General features: G+C 36.3%; 1 protein-coding gene across 1 annotated transcript in view; it reads left to right on the plus strand.

Moving 5' to 3' along the window:
• RYR2 (ryanodine receptor 2) overlaps positions 1-23,534 on the plus strand; it is a gene marked incomplete at both ends in the record, with an annotated part of 390,473 nt that overhangs the window by 149,705 nt on the left and 217,234 nt on the right. The window contains 4 exons of the mRNA XM_082276741.1: positions 623-637; positions 10,253-10,327; positions 11,079-11,157; positions 11,933-12,045. Of these exons, the coding sequence (XP_082132867.1) occupies positions 623-637; positions 10,253-10,327; positions 11,079-11,157; positions 11,933-12,045 (282 nt within the window). The remainder of the gene's footprint in view (positions 1-622; positions 638-10,252; positions 10,328-11,078; positions 11,158-11,932; positions 12,046-23,534) is intronic.

The following is a 23,534-nucleotide window of genomic DNA, read 5'->3' on the forward strand; positions in this document are numbered from 1 at the left end:
TCTGACAAAGAAAAGCAAATCGCTGCACGTAACAGTGATTTATTCTTGGGCAACCTTCATGAAAATTAACCTAAAAATTACCATAATCTTCTTGCATCAGCCATGTGGCACTTGATTTTTTTAAAACAGCGCATGAAGTCTTAATAATATTTAAATTTTCTTAATTTATTTTGCATTTGCATACAATATGTAACTACAGTAGTGGTGTTGCTCTTCAGCACTGCACTTTGAGTGCAGGATTTAACGACTCACATTGTACTTAGTTAGAAACTCATCAGGACAAGTTGTTTGAGATGATCAGGCATGGCTCCTGTTTTACCTGTACTCTGTTTTATCTTTAAGCAATAGGTAATTCATGTGCTATATTATTTAAAGTGAAGAAAAATCTGAGAAAACTATTGCAACAAAAAAAGGATAAAGCCTTGTTCTGAGTAGCTGTTTTGCTTTCCAGCACAAGCTATAATTATGTTAATTGCAATGATAAATGTTCCTTTTAAATGTGGTATCTAGTGAGTGTATCCCACTCACTTTTTCAGGGGAAACAAATCCCATTTTTATGCACCTGAAAGCAAATATTCATTTCACGATTTCTCTTTTTTTTCCCCTTCTCATGGATCTACAGAAATTTATGATGAAGGTAAGCAAGTTAAACATTTGGTATTATACTTCCTGTGGATTCCTACAATTTAATTTAATTAATGCTAATTACTAATTTTTAACATCAGCATGAAACTCACCTTCTTGAACATAAAGCATACCAGATTTAAAAAAAAAATTAATTTAGAAACCACAGTGACTAGTTTGGTTTGGGGTTATGGTTTATTTAGATCGTGAAGGACCAAAGGGAGGTCATGGAGAAAGGACTTTTGTCTGGCTTCTCTAATTTTCACTTCATACTAATCCTTTCAGTGAGAGTGTAGCATTATGTGGTAAATACAAAATATTGAGACAATGAATAAATAACAGAAGTTACAGTAAAACAGTTGGGCATTTTGGAAAGCAGGGACAGCATACTGTTTCTTCTGTCACTAGAATGCTGCTCTGATTGTTTGGTGTCTCACCTGTGGGGTGGGTGGGGAGCCCTTGGGGTGGGACTGCCACTGCCTCAGGTCAGCTGGCATTTGCTGGAGCTCTGTTTCTTGGGGCTGCTTTTTTTTTCTTTTTACTTTTTTTTTTTTTTTTTTTGGCTTATTAAGACTATGACAAAGCACTTGGTGAACCTCCAAGCATTTTGAATAACTGACAGTAAACAATTAGCTGCAGTTTTCTCCAAAATGTGTTGCTTATCCATTTTCTACTTTAATTATCAGTCTATTCCCAATTCAACTTCTAAACTGATTTCTTTACTGATTTTCATTCCCTAAGAGTTTACATTTCTGTGGTATGGTCTAGCTTCACTGTCACTCTCCAAAAGTGAGCAATTCTCAGCTAGATAAGCAGTTCTATTTTAAGGGCTGGATTTAATGATGTCAGAGGAGTTTTCTTAGCATGATTCCTCTGCTGATCCATCTTTTCTTCCCACTCGGCTGTCTGTCTTATTCTTTATCTGTGAGGTTCTTTCTCAAGTGACAAGGATGATTCACATTCCTTGTATCATACAACAACAGAAAAAGCTTAGTCACAGTCCTTAACCTGTGAAAAATGCCTCCCTCCTCCACTTATTTAGCTCTAAAATAACCAGGAAGATTTTTATTATTTCTTCTGTGTCCTATGCAGATAAGGAGGAGAAGTATGGGGGAAGAGAAATCCTCACTAGGCTAAAGGAGAAATCGATAAATTTTATCTTCCTGGGCAATTTTTTTTCCAAAACACTGGAAATGCTTGAAAGTAGGCATTTGTAATGGAAGTATTGCCTTCAGCCATAAATATAAATGTTTTACATATAAAGCTGGAAACAGACAATCAATATTATTTAATTTTGATTAATTTTTACTGCTGTGTCTGCTTTTCATTTTTGTGAAGTTTCCCATTGCTAGGAAAGTGATAACATAAATGTAGTGTCGGAAATATTAATCATGAAGTGTATTTGAAGTGTTTCTAATTCTGCCTTCCAACAGGTCAATATCAGCAAAATTGGGATGATTTAGCATGGTGTTGGCACAAATATTTGTTACCATTACTAATTATTCCAATCTTTTTAATGTAGATAGTAAAATACTTCTGTGTTCTCAATTGAATAAGACTTGCTTATGGGTTTTTTTTTGGCCAGCTGATTTATTCAAATTTAGATTTTTATGTGATGTTTATATAGAGCATAATTACACATGGTGATGCAGCTTTTAATTCAAGCCATCTTTAGGAAACGTAGTTTAGCTAATATCTTTTTTCTGGTTTTTTGTTTTGTTTTGTTTTGTTTTGTTTTTTTTGTTTTGTTTTGTTTTGTATTTTTGGCCTGGCATAAAGTAGGAGGTAACTGCTGATCAAGTTAATAAAATGAGTTTGTTCTGTTAATTTTTTTTTCTTACTTTTTTTTGTCACAGTGGCTGGCCATCATTATCTGGGAGTAGGTACCAACAGTCATCAATCATACTTATCTCCATGCCTAAATTTTTGCAGCATTTACTGTTTTGTAGTGAATTTCATGGAAAGTCAATAGTGATTTAAAAGTAAAGTATAAAGACATGAATATGTATAGTATATAATGTCTTGAGAGATTCAACTTCTTGTTTGTTCTAATGTAACGGTGTGTAGGCTACAGAGAGAGAGGGTTGAGACGCTTTGAAATTCACCCTTTGGTATTGCTCTTATGTGATAGGAGCAGAGTGAAGGAATATTAGCTCAATGCCTCACGTCAGTGAATTTATTTTCTTTGCATCTTTACATTTTAAGCAACCAAAGGCTGTGGGTTTGGTGACAATCAGTGAAAGTGACAACCCAAGGGCACAGTAATTGCAGAAGGGTTAGCTTTTTTGTTTTCTTTGGTAGACGAATTCAAGGGTTCTGGGCCTGGATGCTGTAACTGTGGAAAGGAAATTCTGTCTGTTTTGTATCAAGATTTTAAAAGAAAAGTAATACCTGTATGAGCAAGAAGATGTAAAACTTCTTGACTTACTCTCTGTAGCTTTGTAGTCTTTACTGCTTGCAGCATTTTCAAGTTCTCTGATGTTGCTGAAGATTTAATTTCCCAGTGTTAGTATTCCAAGCATAAGTTGTTTAGTTTTGCCTGACTAATCTTGTCTCACAAGCCTTCTATCTCTGTTCCAGGGTTACTTCACAAGTTCTGCAGTGATTCAGCCTGTTTCCACACACTCTGTTTTCACCACTGCTTGGGAGGGTTTTCTGGACTCTGGTTGGCATTCATCTCACAAAACTAAAATGCCAGACTTAGAGCCATGGATATCCTAAGCTCTCTGTGTAACCACAGAGTGCTCAGATTTTAGGTGGGCTGAATTACTGACCAAAAGCTCCCTTTTTCTGTCCGCTGGCTATGTAGTTGCCTTAAGTTACATTAATCTGGGTGTTTTGTAATCAAGTGTATTAGGTCTGGCTGAGATGGAGTTTGTTTTCCCCACAGCAGCCCTCACAGTGCTGTGCTTTGCATTCGTGTCGATAACACACCAGTGTTTTGGCTATTGCTGAGCAGCACTGGCACAGCATCAGCACTGTCTCTCCAGTTTTCCACCTCTCATCAGCAGGCTGATGTGGGAAAGATCTTGGGAGGGGACACACCTAGGACGCTAGACCCAAATTTACCAAAGGAATATTCCATACCATATGATGTCAGCTCAGATATAAAAACTAAGAAAAGGAGAAAGTGGAGGCATTTGTTATTTACATTTTCCTTCTGGAGCAGCCATGATGTGTGCTGAAGCCCTGCTTCCTGGGAAGTGGCTAGACATTTCCTGATGATGGGGAGCAGCAAATAAAATCTTTTGGTTTTTTCCTTTACTTGTGTGCATGTATGACCTTTCACTTCTGCTTTAGTAAACTGCCTTGTTTTCCATCTTTCTCTCCCCTGTCCAGATGAGGGAGTGATAGAGTGGCCTGGGGACACCTGGCATCTAACCAAGGTGAACCCACCGTATCAAGATGTTTTTTTAGCTTTCCATTTCAGCTTTTAGTGTAATTGATCACAGTGGTATTAAGAGAACAAGCCTTCCTGTATTTTCCAGCTGGTTGTTGCCTGGTATCAGAAAGAAGCTCTCGTTAGTCATCTGAAGTTGTGTTCAGTGTGAAAAGGTTTAGATAATATATAAGTATGGGGAGCAAGAGGTCTCATTGAACACTTACCTGTGGTGGCCTCCTATTCTAGGCAGCTTGTAGAACTGCATCATTGCTGATTTTAGATAAATACAGACCTCCATCAACATTTGTCTAGAACATGTTAAGAAATTGCACATTAATAATGAAATCAATAGGTGAGTAGTTTTGATTGCTATGGGAATATTTTGAGAATCATCTCATCTACAGAAATGGTTGTAGTATCATGCAAATATTTATGTATAGAATCATAGTAAGGTGGTTTTAGATGGTGGGATATCCTCCCCTGCTATTCCTCCCAGGTCCTTTTAGTCTTCTCTTGATTTGTTTCACTTTATGGCTAATTCTGCCATCATGGGGTTTTCCTTCTCCTGAGTGAGGATTCAAAAGTTTTCAAAATCTGCATTTATTCCACTTCCTTTCAATAATTTTCATTTTGTCTTGTGGACTGCTTAAATAGAAACCTTTAATTTGCTTAAATGAAGAAAGTCACAAAGAATTTTATATAAACAAAGCACATTTCTTGTGCATTCCCTGGGGTTTTTTTTTTGTTTTTTATAACTAGGTCAGAATAAATACTTGTATTAGCCTGCTGGCTTAGAAGATTTCATCAGCATCTTGATAAAGGCGTTGATGCCAACAGCCTTACATCTCTGATCTTGACACAGGTTGTTTCAGACTGGGAACAGCATAGTCCAGGACCTGAATATACTTTTACTTGGAATACATGGTAGTTGATTTTTTTTTCAAGCCAATACTTGTGGTCAAACCCAGATTTCCTATTTGATTTCTCTTCTTAGTGGATCAAACCCAGAATTTCAGAATGTAATGAATTCTCTTGAATGAAAAAACTGACAGCTGCAATGTGGGTTCCAGGAAATTCTTTAGCATTTCCATCACTGGTGGGTGCAATATCCTGCTTGACTTATTTCTCTGGTGGTGGTGGGTTTACATTTAAAAGGGTTCAAAACGGGTAGGCTATTTTGTGTTTAATTCTATACTTCTGCTTATGCATTTAGTCTAAGTGTCTGGATTTAGAAAGAATTATTTTGTTTTAAACTGTAGTTTTCTAACAGTGTAAACTCCTGAACTTCATGAAACTTGGAACATCATCATGATGGAGAACATAATGCCTTTTGTATTTGTATTTGCAAGTGTTTTTATGGAAGTATAGGTGTTGTATGTTTAACATGCTGTTGCCTCCAGCATCTGGTTTAAGTTCAAGATGGCCATCGTTAGCATGTTCCATTTTAATGAAGTCTGAGTAGTCAGTGCTTTAAAGGACATGTTTTACTCCAATGTAGACATGCAACAGCCACTAATAGTCATATTTAAAACTTTTACTGGTATCTTGCAGTAGTTACCTTGAAAAACACTTGTGAAGAAAAATGGCAAGAATGTTGCTTCTTTTATTGTACAGCCGCTTTACCATCTGCAGTGCCATGAAAGCAGTTGTGTAGTATTTTTTTAGAAACCCATTAAAAGCAATATTTATTGGTCACAAGTTCCATCTAGACTGTCAGGGCTGGATCTGGGGCACAGAGGAGATACAAGGCTGAGCAGCTGATTGCGATTAGGTCATGCTATACCGTTACTGTAAGTTACATGGACTGCATTTTTGAAGGATTTACTGATGTAGTTTATTGTTTCATTTGATTTTTAAAAAACAAAAAAATTTTTTAAGTCTATCAAAGCTATTTTTCCTTACATTTTAGTCTTTGTAATGTCATTTTCCCTATAGCATGTGTCAATAATTCCATTCTACTAATATGGACCCTTCATGGAATGAAGCAGGAAAAGCCATTACATTGTTCTTAAAAACTCACTGTGTTATCTTGTATGAGTCTTTCTAGAGTGTGAATCAGTTCCCGAATACACATTCAGTATTTTTAAATTGCTTCTGTGGGTGACTAGACTTGTTTGAATATCCATGTGCTAAATGCAGTTGTTGTCAGGCTTTTGCCAGCGCTAGATTTCTGAATAATGAAATTACAGAAGCTTTTTCTGTAGATACGTAAAGCGCTGAAATAACTGTCTTGTTTAAATACTTCTAAATGTTTTCACATGATTGTTTTTTTCTGGTACCTTCCTGAAGCTCAGAGCTTTTTCTCTTTTCTCACACATTTGAAGATTGTGTAGACCTGTGAAGAAAAGTCAGCAAAAAAAAAATAAGCATTTGCTTGCAGTGGAGTTCTCACTGGTCTAAGAGATGTTTTTCTCTAGTAGAAGCAAGGCTGTTATTGTGAAAAGAGTGGAAGAGTAATGGCTGACTCAAAATCATGGAAGCCACAAGGTTCTTCACCACCTTCTGAAAGGTCTCGTTGTGAGAAGCACAGATGGTTTTAAAACATGTATTAAACCTGATCATGGTTAATTTCCTGCAGCTTCTCATGTGTGTCCATGAGTGCAGCAGTGCAGTCATAGGCACAGCAGCGCAGGCTCTGTTGTGTGAGTCCTTTGGTGTGTGAGGTGATTACATGTCTGTGCCTGTGACAGTCATGTAATGCAGAGTTGCACTGCTACAAAGGGATTGTTGAATCAGGTAGAACGTATCTTACTGCAGGATTGGTACTCATGGTAAAATGGTTAATTTTTTGTTCTATCTTTGCAGATTTTATTAGATAGTTTGTAGGCTGTAGTTTTTGAATGCTTTTTTGACATTTTAATACTCTTTCTATTAAGAAAACATGGAAAATATATTTCCCAATTTTAGCTTATTTTTCTTTATTTTGGTTTACAATAACACTCTTTACATCGAATTAAACAGCTCAGATCTTAATAATCTATTCTCATTGCCTGGTCTTCCAATGTATTGAACTTGAAAGCTGTTTATACTTTTTTGAATGCTAGTTTATTCAGCTCTAGTTCTTGTTGTTATATTCTAAATTGCCTTTTCTTTAGAGATGAGTTTTGGGTAATGAGATGACTGCAAATTAATCTTGTATTCCAACTGCAGAAATACTGGATTAGAGATGGGCAGTTTACATGAAGTTTTCACAAGCAGTGTAAATTTGTCTGTCCTGTATGCTTTCAATCTGAAATTATTATCTTTAGTGTTTGCCAGTTCTGAAGGCTTTTAAAGTCTTTTTCTAAACGGCACATTCTTGGGGAATAAAATGAGAAGAGTTTTGTGTTAATATAATTGATACTCCTGAATGGCATAAGCTTGTAGATCTTCAATGGGTAAGTTCTTCTTTGAAAACAAATGTATTTTTGTTCAGCCTGGTTTTATTCAAGGAATGTATTGTTCAACTTGGAAATTACTCTGAAAATTGGAATTTAGAAACATAAAGAAAATAAGACTAATGATAAATAATATAATTGTTAGCAACTGCCTTGCATTATAATGCCATTCATATATTTGTGCAAAAATCTGTGGGCATTATGGATTGAATTAGTCAGCATTGTGGCTTTCAAGCAGTCTTATTTGCAGAGTCTTCTGAAATGTTGTTATTGCAATATTACAAGAAATTGGTAAAACTTCTGTGGCAAATCTCACCTTGGATATCTCATCTTTGCCACAGAAGTCCAATTGTTAACTTTTAAATTTATTTTAATTTTTTTTAACATGGAAAATTTACAGTTTTCTGCTGGAAAACTTTTTTTGGGGTTTTTTTTTAGAAATCAAAGATTATTTCAGTAGACAATCATGGCGCAACAGCTACTAGCTATGCAGTTTCTGGCATAAAGATAAATGCTGAGTATGTAGTTATGAAATGAGCCATTAAATAGGAAACGAACTTACAGGTATGTACATGTCCTGGAAGACAAGCTCCGACATGGAAGGCAGTTCCATAGAGCTAGCTTTGTTTTCTAGCCTTTTCTGTATTTTTCTGTTTCCTCTTTTCACTTTGCCCCAAAAAGAATGGTTTGATTATAATTGCCTCTCAGAAATCTTTAAGTGGAAAATGCTTAAAATGTTTTTTACATTTAAGAAACAAACCACAAACTTGCTTGCATTCTTGTAATGGACAAAGTAATACTAACTAGAAAGAGTGGCTTTAATCATCTTGGAAAAAATTTATCTAAAAACCTGCTCTTCCATTTTTCATAAAAGTGATTGAAATTTTTTAGAGCCAACCATTCTCCTGTTCAGCTACAAGTGAGACTTTAACCAAATAGGTGCTAGACAGATAAATCAATAGGGCCAAAGTGAGGACAAGCTAATATTGCTGGGATTTTGTTGGTCATGCTATTCTCAGCTCTTGTGTAGCAGATTTTTATGTTAGATATCGAATTCATGGATAGTAAAATAGCATACTTTTGATAAAAATACTGGTGAAATTTTGAAATTTTGTTCGTATTACTGATTTTGTTAGTTGGGTATCTATGTCTGCTGTTGATAAAAATTGCAGGTAAATCTGAAATGCTGGTAGGGCAGTATGCTCACAGCAGTTTTTTTCCCTCTTCCTCAATGTGATGAGTAGCAGACATTCAGAGTTAATCTTTGGCACAGTGGGCCTGACATTATCAAATGCCTTGTTCTTTCCTTGTGCCTTTGGAAAAAGTAGTGGTGCTAATGGTAGTTCAGAGCTAAGTCTTCATATCTTACAGTCAAGACTGTGCCTGTAACAAATGCCATGACTTCGATTATTTCTTAATAAAAATTCATGTCATTCAGTCTTCCAGAGAGATTTTTCACTGTGCCTCCCTCCATTTTGACTGCTATGCAGTTTGTTGAAAGTAAAAATATACCTTGTGTCCATCAAGCTGCTTTTTTCTCAATAAACATAAAAGCCAAAAAATCTTGGTAGTTTCTCAAAAGCGCTAAAATTGTTACTTTTGAAGTGCTTGCTGTTTCACCACCTATCCCTCTTTTTTTTCCTCGACCAAGTAATTCAAAGTTCAATAAATACTAATACATAAAAGATAAAGAAGGACAACAAAAAAACATGGAAGGGAAATAATTGCGTGTTGCCACCATAGCAATTCAGTTAAATTGATCTTCAGCATTGAAATGTAGCTGCTGGAGATGTAGGATAGTATGATTTTTTTCTCATTTATTTTGTAATGAATCTGACGTTCCAGTCAGACAGAAGGTCAATTTACTATGGTAAAAGAAAGGGTATAAATACCATGTATAAGAAATTAAATTAGGATTCCTATATGAAAGAATAATGCTGCTTATGGAGTTGTCACATTTATAGACTAATAAAATATTTACTTATCTCTGCTTCTTGAAGAGTGTGCTGTGCATAATGTTACATGAGTTGACCTGTCAGAGAGGTATGAACTTATGCTCTTCACAATGTTTTGTCAGACAGTCTCTGCTCCTGTCCAGTGCTAGTCATCTGCATTTCAGCATAAGGAATACATACATCTTAGCAGAAGTTGAAGGGTTATTCGTGCTCTAACAAGATTTGTTCTTTCATGAGTGGTTAAACTGATTATTGATAAATAGAAACTGTAGTGAAAACATTGGGGAAAAATGGTTGCAGTTTCTTGGAATAAAAGTGAATCTTATCACTTTAATTTTCTTTTACTCAAGATTTATGCTGTGTTTCTCAAGAGGAACAATTACTTGGACATGATTTCTGAATTTTCAGAACCCCAAATGCTGTTGAGGTAGCTGGGATGTCTGAACATTTACCTGTCCTAGCAGATAAAGATTTCTGTCTGATAGTATTAAAGCAGTGTGGGACAAGCAGTTTGCAGTTTAATGATCTTCAATGTGACTGGTGGATACTCTCTGGTAAAAAAAGGAGAATATTCCACAATCTCCCTCTGCATACCATCTGTGTAGAAAAGTATATAATTTGTAGGGAAAGTGGGTGAATATGAAGACATTTAACAATAGGTAAGTATGTAGAGGGTAGCATAACACACATCAAAGCTGTTCTTCATAAAGGCTACCTGCTTTCAGCACAAGGAAGAAGGATTTGAGATTTTAGAACATATTTTTTACCAAATTTTTACAATTTTTTTACTAAGATGGCTCAAAGTACAGTTTTCTCTCATCTTTCTTTCTTTCTTTCTTTCTTTCTTTCTTTCTTTCTCAAAAGGCTCCATTTTACTAGAACATACCAGTATATCATTTCTCTTTACCTTTCAGTCGGCACAAGGTGGTGGGCATCGGACACTGCTCTACGGGCATGCAATCTTGCTGCGCCATTCCTACAGCGGCATGGTATGTAACCACATTACATGAGTTGGGAGCAGCAATGATTTCTTTTTTGTATGAAAGGTATGTTTGAAAGTGCCCAGAATATTGCCATTTACTGATATCTGGAGAATTACTCACATCAGAGGCATTTGACTGTGGTTCCTAGAAACCATTGTGAAGGGTAGGTACTTGGAAATATGAAAACAAGCTGGTTGTATCTGGGTAAGTGCCAAAACTAAGTCTGGCTCCCCTACTGCTGAATCCTCTGTTTGTCAGTTGAGTTGGGTAATTTTCATATCTTTCCCCTTGGATATTCCATATTGCGTAAGCTGTGACTGATGCTGCAGCTGGTATCTTGCCGTCAACCTGAGCATATGTTGGAGACTGAGTGGAAAAGGAGATTCCTTCTTACATGTGTTTTGGACAGAAGTCTCACTTGGAAATTCCCTGATGAATTACACAGGTTCTAAACTCTTTACCTACAAGTGAGGATTCATGGAGCTGAGATTTGATGCAACTCCTTCATTTCCACTCTTACTATTCCTGTCTCCGTGAAAAGACAACCTGGGTAGACTGAGGATATTTTAGAGCATATATTTTTGTCAAGTCTCCTTGAGTGCATTTCAGTTTATCATGAGTACATGTTGTTGGTAATAACTGATGGGTATAATCTAAGAATATTTAATCCTGTGTTAGTAGGTTGATGGCTTTTTGTATTTCAGTGGATTATCGGAAGTGAGCAGAACAAGTAATGTATGCTTTTTTCTTTTGATAGTATCTATGCTGTCTCTCTACATCTCGATCGTCAATGGATAAGCTGGCATTTGATGTAGGATTGCAAGAGGACACAACAGGTAAACACTAGTTTGAAAGACTGTATAATGAAGAATATTGTCAGTCTAAAAATAAAAGTCTAAGAATTGCTTATTTAGATTGTTTGCTTGTTTTTTAAAACCTTGTTTCAGATAGGAGTAGTAAGAGTAATAGCTGCAACAACTGAACAGTTCAAAGATCTGAGTTCTTTCCTGAAAAACAAGGTTATAGTTAAAGAAGACACATCTGAAAATGAGGTTTATTCTGGGAACAGAATTTGTGACTTTAGTACTTATACATATTTTGGGGAATTAGAGGCACTAACAGTCAGTAGAAGTGGAAGAACATATTGAATTTGGATTTTTGTGATGTTTCAAATATTATTTTTTGCGGTATGCAAATGCTTATTTTCATTGCTCTTAATGATGGGTTGCTCCCATCATTTCTTTGTCCTAATTCTCAGCAGAATATTCTCCAATGCCTTTTCTAGAATCTGGAATGAAGGTGACAGGGAAGTGCTTTAGCAAAAGCATCCTGGACCAGGCTGCCTAGAGAATATAGAGAGCCATCATCTTATTCAACTCTGGAATCACTATTCTGGAGGTCTTAGTCTTTTGCTTATGTGTATTATTTAGGGCTGAGTTTCCAACAAGGTGATGCAGGAATGATACTAGTTTTTGAGAACACATGGAAACTTGGTTTAGCTAACTGAAAACTGGATCAGAACTTTCAAGACTGAAACAAGTGTGACAGTAATATCAGTTACATTGGGTCTTTCTTGCTTCTTTCTTTGCTGTTACTCAATATTGATATTAGGTGAGGCTTGCTGGTGGACCATACATCCTGCTTCCAAACAACGATCAGAAGGAGAAAAAGTGCGTGTTGGAGATGATCTGATTTTAGTCAGTGTCTCTTCAGAAAGATATTTGGTAAGTTGTATAAAAATATCTGTACAGTGGTTCTTCTGCAGAAAAAAAAAGAATTAATGAAAGTTTTGTAATAAAATCTGGCTTACATTTCCACCTCCTAAAAGTAAAACTTAAGGTGCTTAAACTGTTTTTCTTAAAAGTATTTTGCAAAGCACACTGAAGGTCTGGAAAGTGTGACTTTGATATAGAGCTAATCTAATTTTTGTTCATTTCAGTAGTGGAATAAGTGTTTAAAAATTTACTTAGATGAAAATAAGAAAATACAGAAAAAAAGAAATCTCTTCCAAATTGCATAATTGAGATGCTTAGAATCTGTGTGAGTGTTAGGTTAACAACACTATCATATTTATTACAACTTTGTATAAAAATTTTGGAATGTCTAACTTAGGTACGTAGGATTTGTGGGCTTAAGAGGTCAATATTTTATTAAGTACAGTGTAATATATAGAGCTACTGATATGTCATAATTAAATATAACTAAAATAATGATTATATGTAATTGCAATATTTTACAAGTTATTATGCCAGCTGCTTCTTATCACTGGTTTGTATAGCTTTCTTATTCATGAGGGGGTCTCCCGTTTGTTCTGTAATGAGGCAGGTCAATACTTTAAGATGAATTTCTTTTGGTATTCTTGGTGTTGCAATCACCTGAACTATTCTTTATGGCAAAAAGAAGGTGAAAATAAGAGAAAAGTAATTGTGCTGGAAGCATCTGAAAAATCAGCCTCAGTGATTTGGCACAACAACTTAAAAAAAGATTCTTTAACAAGGAAGCGTTTTGAGTTTGTCAAAAATCTGTCTCAGATCTAGGAGGGCACTGAAGATGGTGAAGGCCCTTGAGGGGAAGCTGTGTGGGGAGCAGCTGAGGCCACTTGTTCTGTTCTGCCTGGAGAAGAGAGGACTGAGGAGAGACCTCATTGCAGTCTAAAACATCCTCATGAGAGGAAGCAGAGGGGCAGACGCTGATCTCGTCTCTATGATGACCAGGGACAGGGCCCAAGGCAATGGCCTGAAGTTGTGTCAGGGGAGGTTTAGGATGGATATTAGAAAAAGGATCTTCACCCAGAGGGTGGTTGGGCGCTGGAACAGGCTCCCCAGGGAAGTGGTCACAGCACCAGCCTGACAGAGTTCGGACAATACTCTTGGGCACAGGGTGTGATTCTTAGGGATGGTGCTGTACAGGGCAGGAAGTTGGACTCAATGATCCTTGTGGGTGCCTTCCAACTCGGGGTATTCTAGGATTCTGTGAGATGTGCATATAACATTAAAGTTTATTCTCTATTTTTCATCTTTTTTTCTTTTTCTGTGAGACATTATTTTTGATTTTTTAAAGTATTTCAGAAAAAAGTGAATAGTTTAATAAGACATCAATTATAAAATTGAAAATATTCTTCCTTCTTTTGGAAACACATAGGAAAATGAGAATGTAATTATTAGAATATAATTGTAACTTTTAATTGGAAGTTCAATAGCTCATTTTTTGAGTTTTTTGTAATTAGATATTTTGAACACTTTCTGATCATCTTTGCATTTTAAAATTATTTTAAATAACTACTTTCATGAGAATTGTAACTAGATCTAGTAAAAAAACAACTTATTGTGGACTCAATTAATGAGAAATCTAAGTAATGGAAAGGTTTTATTTAAAGACATTGGATTACTTTGAATTGCTGAATTGGGTTGCTGAAGTTGAATTTTGATACAGATTGTGTCTCTGTGTAGGCATGTCCTGGCCTCTAATTAGTAATAATCATCTCAGCCTATTATTTAGACTTTGTGCCTCAGCTGTTGATTCACAAGGCTGTCACATGTACTTTTATATAGCACGAGGCACGATTCTGTCTGCAGAGACTTATTTTCCTTAACATGTGGTGTTAAGGCAGGTACTGCATGTTCCATGCAAAATATCAATATACTAAAAATAAATAATACTTTCAGTGTAGAGAGAAATAAAACCGTATTGCAGTCTTAAAGAGTTTTATAGCTAGACTGTAATGAATAGTTATTAAGCCTATTTCAGTTATACAGCTCTGGTTTGATGGTAAGATGGAGCAAGGATTCAGCAAATTAATTTTGCTCTTACATGCACTTACACATTTTTATGAACAAATGTTTTTCAAGCCTAGTGTAAGATCTAGTAAACTATATAGCTTCACAATCATAAAAATATTTGTGATTTTGCTACCTATCCAGTAATTATATTAGCATTGTCAATAAAGCAGTGAAGCTTTTATGAAAATTGAAACAGTTGATAAAGAATAAATCAGCAAGTTACCAATAAGTGAATATTTTTCATGAAAGCTGTCTCTCTGTCTTAAAATGTTTGTCTTAATCCATTTGGCTGTTTACAAAAATAACTTCAAAGGATAGAAGTTTGAAAATATTCACAATTCATTGTTTTCATGTTGAGTGCAGTCTCATGTTGTAGCTGCTATTTTCTACGACTCTTAAAAGCATGGAGCAACTGATACCTTTTACAATAGGACTGTGGAGAGATGAAGTTATTTTTGTGAATCTGCTTCAATATTGAGACCAAATAAGCTCTATTGAATCCAGCTGAGGAATGCTTCTTCTAGGGGAGTGGAATTCCTCATATGGATCTCTTGACAGAAAATAGTGTTCATCAGGATGCTGAGGGTTGGGTGTATGTATGTTACATACTCTATGATTAAAATCTTAGTAAAATGTAAGTCCTCCATCAAGTGTTCTGTGTAAATATGCTGTTAGGAATAGGACTGGGATGTCACCTTTGTATATTGCAATATTGCTCTATGTTTTCAAGCAATTTGCTAATTCTTTCTGAATGAAGAAAAATAGGTTAACCATCCTGGGGCAAAGATGTGTGTGTAAAAATAACGGATGAATTGAGTTCATTCCTAGGGCATGGCTTTTTCAAAATGTAGTCAGCTCTTAGTTGAATTTGTATAATGCAAGAGGAGAGAAGAACTATGTCAGCTTCTTAAGTTGGTCTTCCAGTTGTCTGACTGTAGCTTAATTAATTTAACATTGACACTTTACGATCTCAGTGTAGTCAGTAGGTTAGTGTTTAGACCTCATTTGATTGGCAACGCTCTTAAGTATTAGGGAAATATCAGGACTTTGCTGTAGCACCCCTTCTCCTCTTTCCACAAAATAAAATATTTTGGGACAATTGACTCTGTATTCTCCCCAAAGACTTATCGTTTTTACTTACACTGAAGAAGTGCTAAACTGATAGGAAGATCAATGTTAAAATCATAAGCTAAAGGTCCAGAGAGGTGGATTTTGACTTTTGACTCACAACAATGCCCCAGGGCAAGTCATTAACTTCCTCTGACTCTTGCTGTTTGCCTAGACAATGGGATTTTGGATCCTTATTATCCTGTGTAATATTTCTGAGGAAAAGCACTTACATAAGTGCTTGTGGCATTATATAATGTGTGAGCTGCTCTATTGACAAATACTTCAGAGAGGGAACTTGGCTCTGCTGAGCCCTGTTAGCACAGAGCAAATAGATGTTCTGCTATAAATATTGCCACCATTTAAGTTCAAGCCAGAGTTGCTATGTTTCTTTTCTTGAGGCAGTACAGCCTGATAAAGTACAGATGTAATATTTTTAGCATATTTCCCCAACTTATACATAATAGTATCTTGCACCGGGGTTTGCCTATGCCTCTTATTAACTACATCTCTTGACTGCTTTTAATATTGCCAATTTTCAATAATTTAGAAGTTCAATAAATTGCAATTTCCTTCAAATTCATGAAGTCTCTGAATAACTTTTAAACATAATTTAAGAAAAATAATTTGACATAAAGTTGAAATACAAAATGCATAAATAGAGATAAAACTGAAAATTGTCATCCATCAGATCGGTATTGTTCTGGCTGAGAAGTCAGAAAAGAGGGAAACCCTCCCAATATTGAATCTACAGTGCACAGATTTCAGTATAATGCAACAGTGGTGTATAACCTGAGATTTATGTATAGTTACTGAGTTACTGTCTCAGTGACTGCAATGCTGACCTGCAGCTGCATTATGCAGATCTGTGAAGAAGCCTTGACACTTATTTGATTGAAATGATCTTTTTTTTTTTTTTTTTTGACTGCTGAAAACTAACAAGAAACTAATCAGGAACTTTTCTTTGACATGTAAACTTTTCCTTGAAGATTTTTATCATGGTTAAGTGATGGCAGAATTCCCTTTCAAAAATAATAGCATCCAAATTAGATCAAACTATTTTAAAGGTGGGGCTGATACATGCCATTACTCCTGGACAGGAGGACAGGTTCCTCAGTATTGCAAAGGCACTGTCTCTGTATCCTCTTGCATCAAATATATTATTGATTTTCAGCTCCTAGTTTTATTTCTTTTATTTATTATCATATGCTTGGAACAGCTTCTAAATATCTGTATAATTTCTTGGTGCAGTAGTATCAGGAAACACAGAAGTATGTGAGCCTTTTTTTTTGAATGTAAAAAAAAAAATTATTCTTCCATTTCATTATTTTTCTAAAAGTATAAAATTCAGTATTGGACTTTACTTTCTTCTGTGTAGATTCACAAGTCCATGATTTCTCTTTGTTGAAAAATTATAAAAAAGGTTTTTTAAAAGAATAATTTTAATCTGCATAAGCAAACCTGGAATTAGTGGAACCAAGGTAGTGTTGAGCTGCTCTGTTACACTGATCATAATGCAGTTCCCATGGAGTCTTTATACAATGATTTGAAATGTTATTGTGGAGGCTGGTAGGACTTTCCAATAATTAAGGCTGTCAAGCTGCTCTGCCTTATGGAGTCCTGCTTCCAAGTACTTATAATCAAGTGCATGTGATGTAAAAAAAATCACTTACTAGAATTAGTAGCATCTATTTCTGTTTTTTTCCCCCCTTTTTTTTTAATCAGTGTGAGATAATTTTTTTATTTCATCCAGAAGAGGTCAGATGTTATTGAGCTCAAAGACAGGGAAGAAAAAAAGATGTAATTTTCTTGTGTACTTCTCAATAATTTATGAAAGAACAAAAGCAAAACCAAAAATGAAACAAAAAAACCCCCAAACAAACAAACAAAAAAAAAAACAAGAAAAGGAATAAAAAGGCAATAAGCCTCTCCCTGGTTAAACTTAGTAAAGAAACGTTCTCTTGAAACAATGGAGCTTGATCATGACCAGGGAAGACTGTTTAAATTTTCTTTGAGTAGCTAAAAGTCTGATGACTTTTTCTATTTTACATAAGCTAGCACCTCCTGTGTGTTAGTGAACTGTTTAAACTCCCTCTACAGTGAATAATTAAATACATGCCAGCCCTGGTGGGAGCAGATATTCCTTGAAATGGATTACTCAAGGCAGGAATGAAGCCAGGCACTGTATTGACAGCCGAGAACTCAGTGTTGTGTGTGCTGCCGGTGATCTCCTGTCATTTAAGATATGTGGAGGAAGAAGCTGTGAAAAGGTAGAAGGAACAAAAGGCAGGTGATGTATCAGCGACAGGAGTGGGACTGAATCGGGAAGGAGGGAAACTGAGTGGGACTTAATGAGTGGCTGAAAAGATTGTCAACTGAAGGCAGGCAGCCAGTAACGGACTAACAAATTGTCTGGGACAAGAAGCTGGTGGCAAGGGAAGAGTAGGCATCCGCTGATTAAAGTGGTGTTCAAAATTTAGGACAGAAAAACTGTGTGGTTTTGGCAGGGAGAATTGATAGAAGAACAAGTGGAGTGAGACTGGCAATGAAGGTTGTCAAGAGAGAGGAGTGGGCTTTCTGGGGAGAACTAAACTGCTGGACAAAGATCCAGAAAGAAGAAAGTCTGAGGCCAATAAATGAAGAAAGAATTGAGGGTTAGGAGTTATGGTGAGTTTCTGGAGAGAAGTCTAATGCTGGCTGACATGTGAGGAAGAGTTTGAGCAAGAAAAAAAAGCTAAAAGACCCCACTTAGGCTTTGTAGATCTAAGGAGAACCTTTTGAAGCAGGAGGAGGTCCTAATTCTGGATGATAAGGTGAGCAGTAATTAGGTCAGGAAGCTGGTTTGGCTAGATGAGAGACATAGAATCACAGATTCTATGTTTGGGTTGGAAGGGGCCTGGAAGATCATCTTGTTCCAACCTCCCAGCCATGGGCAGGTTCACCTTCCACTAGAGCAGGTTGCTCAGGGCCCCATCCAACTTGGCCTTGAACACTGCTGGGGATGGGGCAGCCCCAGTGTCTCTGGACAACCTGTGCCAGTGCTTCACCACTGTTGCAGGGAAGAATTTCTAGTGAGACTGGGGTAAAGATTTGGAAGGGAAAAGAGTGGTAGAGACCTGGAGCAATTAGGCTAGATAACTACTACCAGCAACTATGCAGGAAACCCATTGTATTATGGCACAGCAGTCACATGTGGTATGTTGACAGCCAATTCCTGCCATGATTTTTATAGTAGGATAACAAGGAGATGTCTAAAAAATTATTTTCAAGTTACGCACATGAACCACAGGTAGAAAACTGTAATCGTGGAATTTCTTTTTACCTTTTTTTTTTTTTTAAATTTAGGACAACTACATGTAAATGATAACACGAAATAATTTTCTTAAATTTTAAAAAATCACAAGCATGCAAAAATGCAAAAATTATGGTACTGGTATATTTTTATGAAATCTCCTAAGCATACAGCCACACTGTTTTTTCTTGGAATGCTCTTTCAGTGATGATAAAATTTCAGTGGATATGTCAGGGCTGTGTACTAGGGAAGCTGTGGTATGAAGCAACTTTGAAGATGAAATTTTGAGCTGGGAATTGCATATGGAGGATTGGTGGTATGATGGTTAATTATTTTCCTGGAGAATTAGATTCTGTACCAGACTCTGCTGTGAAATTTGCTGAGCAGACGATCTTGTATACTTGCTTTGAAAAGGTCGCTGCTCATCCCTTACTGGGAATATTCCTTATTGGAGTTGTGTCTCCTGCATCTCCTCCTTTTATTTGGGGTTGAAACCTCAGAGTTACTCAGTCTTGATAACTGCAACAGAGGCGAATGTAAGACGTGCCTTGACCAATAAACTACATAAGATGCAGTCACCTCAACTTGGGCATCCTATATTAGTGAAAGTTTCTTAGTTTAAACTCTGTACCTCCCTTCCCCAATGGAAAATGGGCTATAATACTACTTCTTTGAGAAAATTAATTCATTAATATTTGTTATGTTTTGTGAAATAATTTTGAAATAATTGTGGAAAACTGTAATTGGTGCAAGAGAAAAGCCTATGAGGAAATTATTAATTCTCTTTTCAAACCTTTGAAGAATTGACTATATTGAATAAAGCATGAGGCTGCAGACTGAAGATTGAGGGGAAAACCAAGCACTGAGCAGCTGTTGACCAACTGAGCTCCATTATCCTGTATATACAATTAGGTAGCACATGTGCAAAAAATAGTATCATGCCATTGAAGACTGTAGAGTGATGTGTTCACTAGAAGCCATTCTTTTTCCATAGGGTACTTAGTTTGACATTTCCTAACTTTTGATGCTTGCTTCTGTAAAATTAATACTTTGCTAATGAAAGCTCTTGTGACTAATCATGCAAAGTGATCATCATTTGGAAGCATAGTAGCTGATGCGCTTCAGGCTTTTCATGATACAGTGCAGAAGGACAGCTATTATAAAGAGGGGGAATGCAAACTACCCCCTTCTACCCTCTGTGGGTCCCTTATGCTTTCCTGCCCTGCATCTGCAATTACCCGTGCTCAGCTAAGCGGTAGCAGAGTAGCTGGTGTGTTGTAATGGTAAATTTCTGAGTATCTGTGGGTTTTAGCTTCTACTCTCCCTTTACTGATGGTAAATTTATGCTGAGTGAAGGAGTTGGAATTGCTTAGTATATTGCTGAAATTCTCTTTCTGTATCAATGAAAAAATTCACTTTGCTCTTGGGTTTGCGGACCAACTGTTTAAATCACTCTGAAGAAATGCAAAGAAATCAGGATTTTTTAGTACTTTAAACCCTTTGAAAATTTCCTGGGCCTTGCCTACTGTGGATCAAAATTTAGAAAATAATTTTTTGTTCAGTAGTGTAAGTTTACCCATTTTTATGCAAACTTTTTCAAAGCGTTCATAGATGTTTCAATGAATATAAATATATTGCCACTATAAGATGCAAGCACAAACCCCTAATTCTGTAAAAATTTTACAAAGATGCAGTTATTATTATGTTAGTTCTGTCCAATACCTCCCTTCCTTGTGAATCAATATTGGTATTTGTTTTGACTGTTTCAATATAATACTCTGTTACAGAATACTTTTTCAATGACTCAGGTAATAAATTTGAATAGAAATGACGTAAGTGGGAAGTTAACAAGTGGTTTTGTTTCTAGAGACTGTGTATTTAGTTTAACCTTTGATTTTTTACTGAAGTTTGCTAATTCATTGGGTTTTGGATGCAAAATGTTTTTCCCTTCCTAATTAAAAAAAAAGAAAAGAGAAAAAAAGAAAAAGGAGTATAATTTGTTTTGTTTTGGTACATTTTTGGTTTTCTTTAGTTGTAGTTGCAAGTACATTCTTGTGTACCTGTTACGGGAATGGTGTCTGTTCAAGACTTGGAACATCTCAGGGGTTCTCGGGTCACTTGAGGATAGGTGCCTAATTGTTTGAAACTGCTTTTCTGTTGGGATCAGTGTAGTAATTTTAAGTCAGGAAGCAAGGGCTGTCAGAGTCTCTGTGTACAAGAAAGGAAATAGCTTCCATTTATCTCTGCACCAGCTGGTACTAAGAAATCTGAAGGAGTGTGGTTGATGCTGTGGTTGTGTAGTACTTAAACATTCTGAGAAGTGCACTGCTTTATACATAGTTTTCAAAATCTTCCAGTAAATAATGTTTATTACTTTTCTTTTGCTATTCTTGCTATTTGAAATGGCCTGAGATTGAAGGCTGAGTTATCAAACTGCAGATGAAAATAGATATTGCTAGATAAACTGGCAATATTGACACACCTTAGCCAAGAGGAAGCCTGAAGCAAAAGTTTTCCTTTCTTTACATTTTTGTCTTTTGACACACACATATTTTGGAGAAGAGAAACTTTCATGCAGACTATGAAATTTAAAATGTATCATTGAGTTATTCAGAGCTCTTGTAAATGCAGCTATGCTGCAGCAATCACTGCTAAAGGGTTCTTGTGGAAATTAACATCTGATTCCTAAGCTCTTCAGTGAGCTTAAATACACTGTGTTCTTTTTGAAGACCTAGGGACAGAGTTATGATTATGTTACTTTGTTGCAGAGCAGTATAGAGTCTACAATATGCCATTACATTCAGTTGGGAAACCTGCAGTATTCTCAGAGATGAGTCTTGGAGTTTATCCTTGAGATAAACTGCCTGTGGACTGTAGTGTTAACCCATATTCATAAAATACCATGATTTAAATCTGAGAAGAGATAAAAACCCTGTTGCAGGTTAAATGCTGGTTTAGGAGATTATCAGTCTAACAGTAGGGAAGACAAATCTAGCTTTTTGCTTGAACCTGGACACTGGTGCAGGAAATACATTACTTGGTTGAGACAACCTGCCTGTAGTGGGGAAGACCCATACGAAGATCAGAATAGACAGCAGGATTCCTGAACCAAACATATTTCTGCTTTCCAAACATTACTATATACCCAAAAGACGTGCTATGCATGTGGTCCTCATCAATGATGGCAACTTTCCACTTCTGCCAGATGCACTGATACGCCAGGTAAAAAATATCTGTGTAGTATGTATGGAGACTGTTCAGCACCAGTGTCAGTGTCATGTCCACATCCTAGACATCACGTACGGAACTTGTTTCATTTTGATACCTTTATTGTGCTGAAAATGCAAAACCAATGAAGTCCAGTAAGTTACAGACAGAGAGCAGATTGCTTTAAAACAACATTGAGATTGTTAAAGTGTAGCACTAAAAACTCGGGCAATGCCAGGATAAATACTGGCATCTCTAATCTTTTGGGATTTTTTCAATACATTTGATATAATTGAATCCTTGGATATCCGTTAACAGGGTATTTTCTCTACATGGTCAAAGCTTCCTTTTATTGTTTTCTATGAATTGTTCTAGGGAGTGAACACCATAGTTTATGTAATTGTAAATGGTAGGAACCCCTGCTGTCAGTTGTAAATTTAAGGATGCTGCAACGAATCTAGGGAAGTGAGGATAAGAAGGGAATTGCAGAATATACTCTGCCTTGGAGATCATATGTTGTATCATTTGAACCATCCTTTTTTGAAGTTATAATTCTCAGGTGACTCACCTTGAGACATCTGGATTATAATCAGAACTGCAACTGGAATCCAGTGAATGGATAAAAATTACAGGTGCTCTGAAGAGAGGCGTCAGCAATATATTTTTGTTCAGTGTCCTGTCTATAGAAGTGTAATGCTAATTCAATTGATAGTTCCGTGTTTGAAAATCAGTTAATTAACATGTACAAAACACACAGTTAGAAGTGCTCTATTGATGGCAGATATAAATGATGGAGGCGTTCTCCTCCTCTTTTGTCTATCCTGAATGATGTGTTTTCCTCAAAAAGTAATATTCCTGCTTTGGTTGAATTGCTTGTTGTCACTAACTGGATTGGTATTGTGATCTCAGAAGAACCCTAACAAAATTAAGGCCCACAGGGGAAAAATAGAGCTGGAGCTGGGCTGCAGATTCTAATCTCCCATCCTAGTCTACCATTCACTAAGTTATATACCTACAGTAAGGGAAGAATAAAAGGCAAAGAACTTATTTGTTCATTAATGTTCTCCATTACATGTGCTGAGTGACAGCGGTGCAGCGTAAACACGGCTTTTGTGAGATCTCTTACTTTGCAGGTCATTAGCTGTTATGGGGGCCTTCTAAACGAGCTGATTTGCTATTTCTTGTGCTTTTGTACAGCTAGAAGATATGCAGGTAGGGAGACAGAACTCTGCACATGTCATTGGGAATCTACCCTCTTCTGACCTCCACTGACGTTTTTGTCTTGTGTCCTTAACTATTTTACCCAGAAGCTCTTAATGTTGGCAACAACATATGGAAACAAAGACCAATACTACTGTATAAATGCAGTTACTGTCCAGTAATTTAAGATAAAATCCTGATAAAAGTGTATAAATGTTACTGCACTTGAAAAATTATTACCTAGTAAGATAAACATTATTGTTCAAAACAGCTGCTTGTTCACAGAGCGCTTGGTTCCTTAATCTTATATAAGGTTGTGATGTTTGGCACTGACAATGTATCCATGGAAGTGACTGATGGTGTGGGAGGGTCAAATGATTTTGTATGGATGCAATACAGTATGCTTTGAGATAAGAATTTCTGAGACAATTTCACTGAACTAGTTGGAACTCACATGGAATTCTGAGAAGAGACAACACCTGTTGCACTTACTGCAAAGATCCGCAGCATTGGCAGAAGGTAGGGAGTAACACAGCCAAAGAGCACCCATTGAATGCATAGGTAGGAAGTGAGACTTTCGAGAAAAGACTGTTTCAGTTTTGCTTGGATCTTGAAAACTTTGTTCAAG

This window comes from Coloeus monedula (assembly GCF_965178545.1).
Source record: "Coloeus monedula genome assembly, chromosome: 2".
Classification (NCBI taxonomy): Eukaryota; Metazoa; Chordata; class Aves; order Passeriformes; family Corvidae; genus Coloeus; species Coloeus monedula.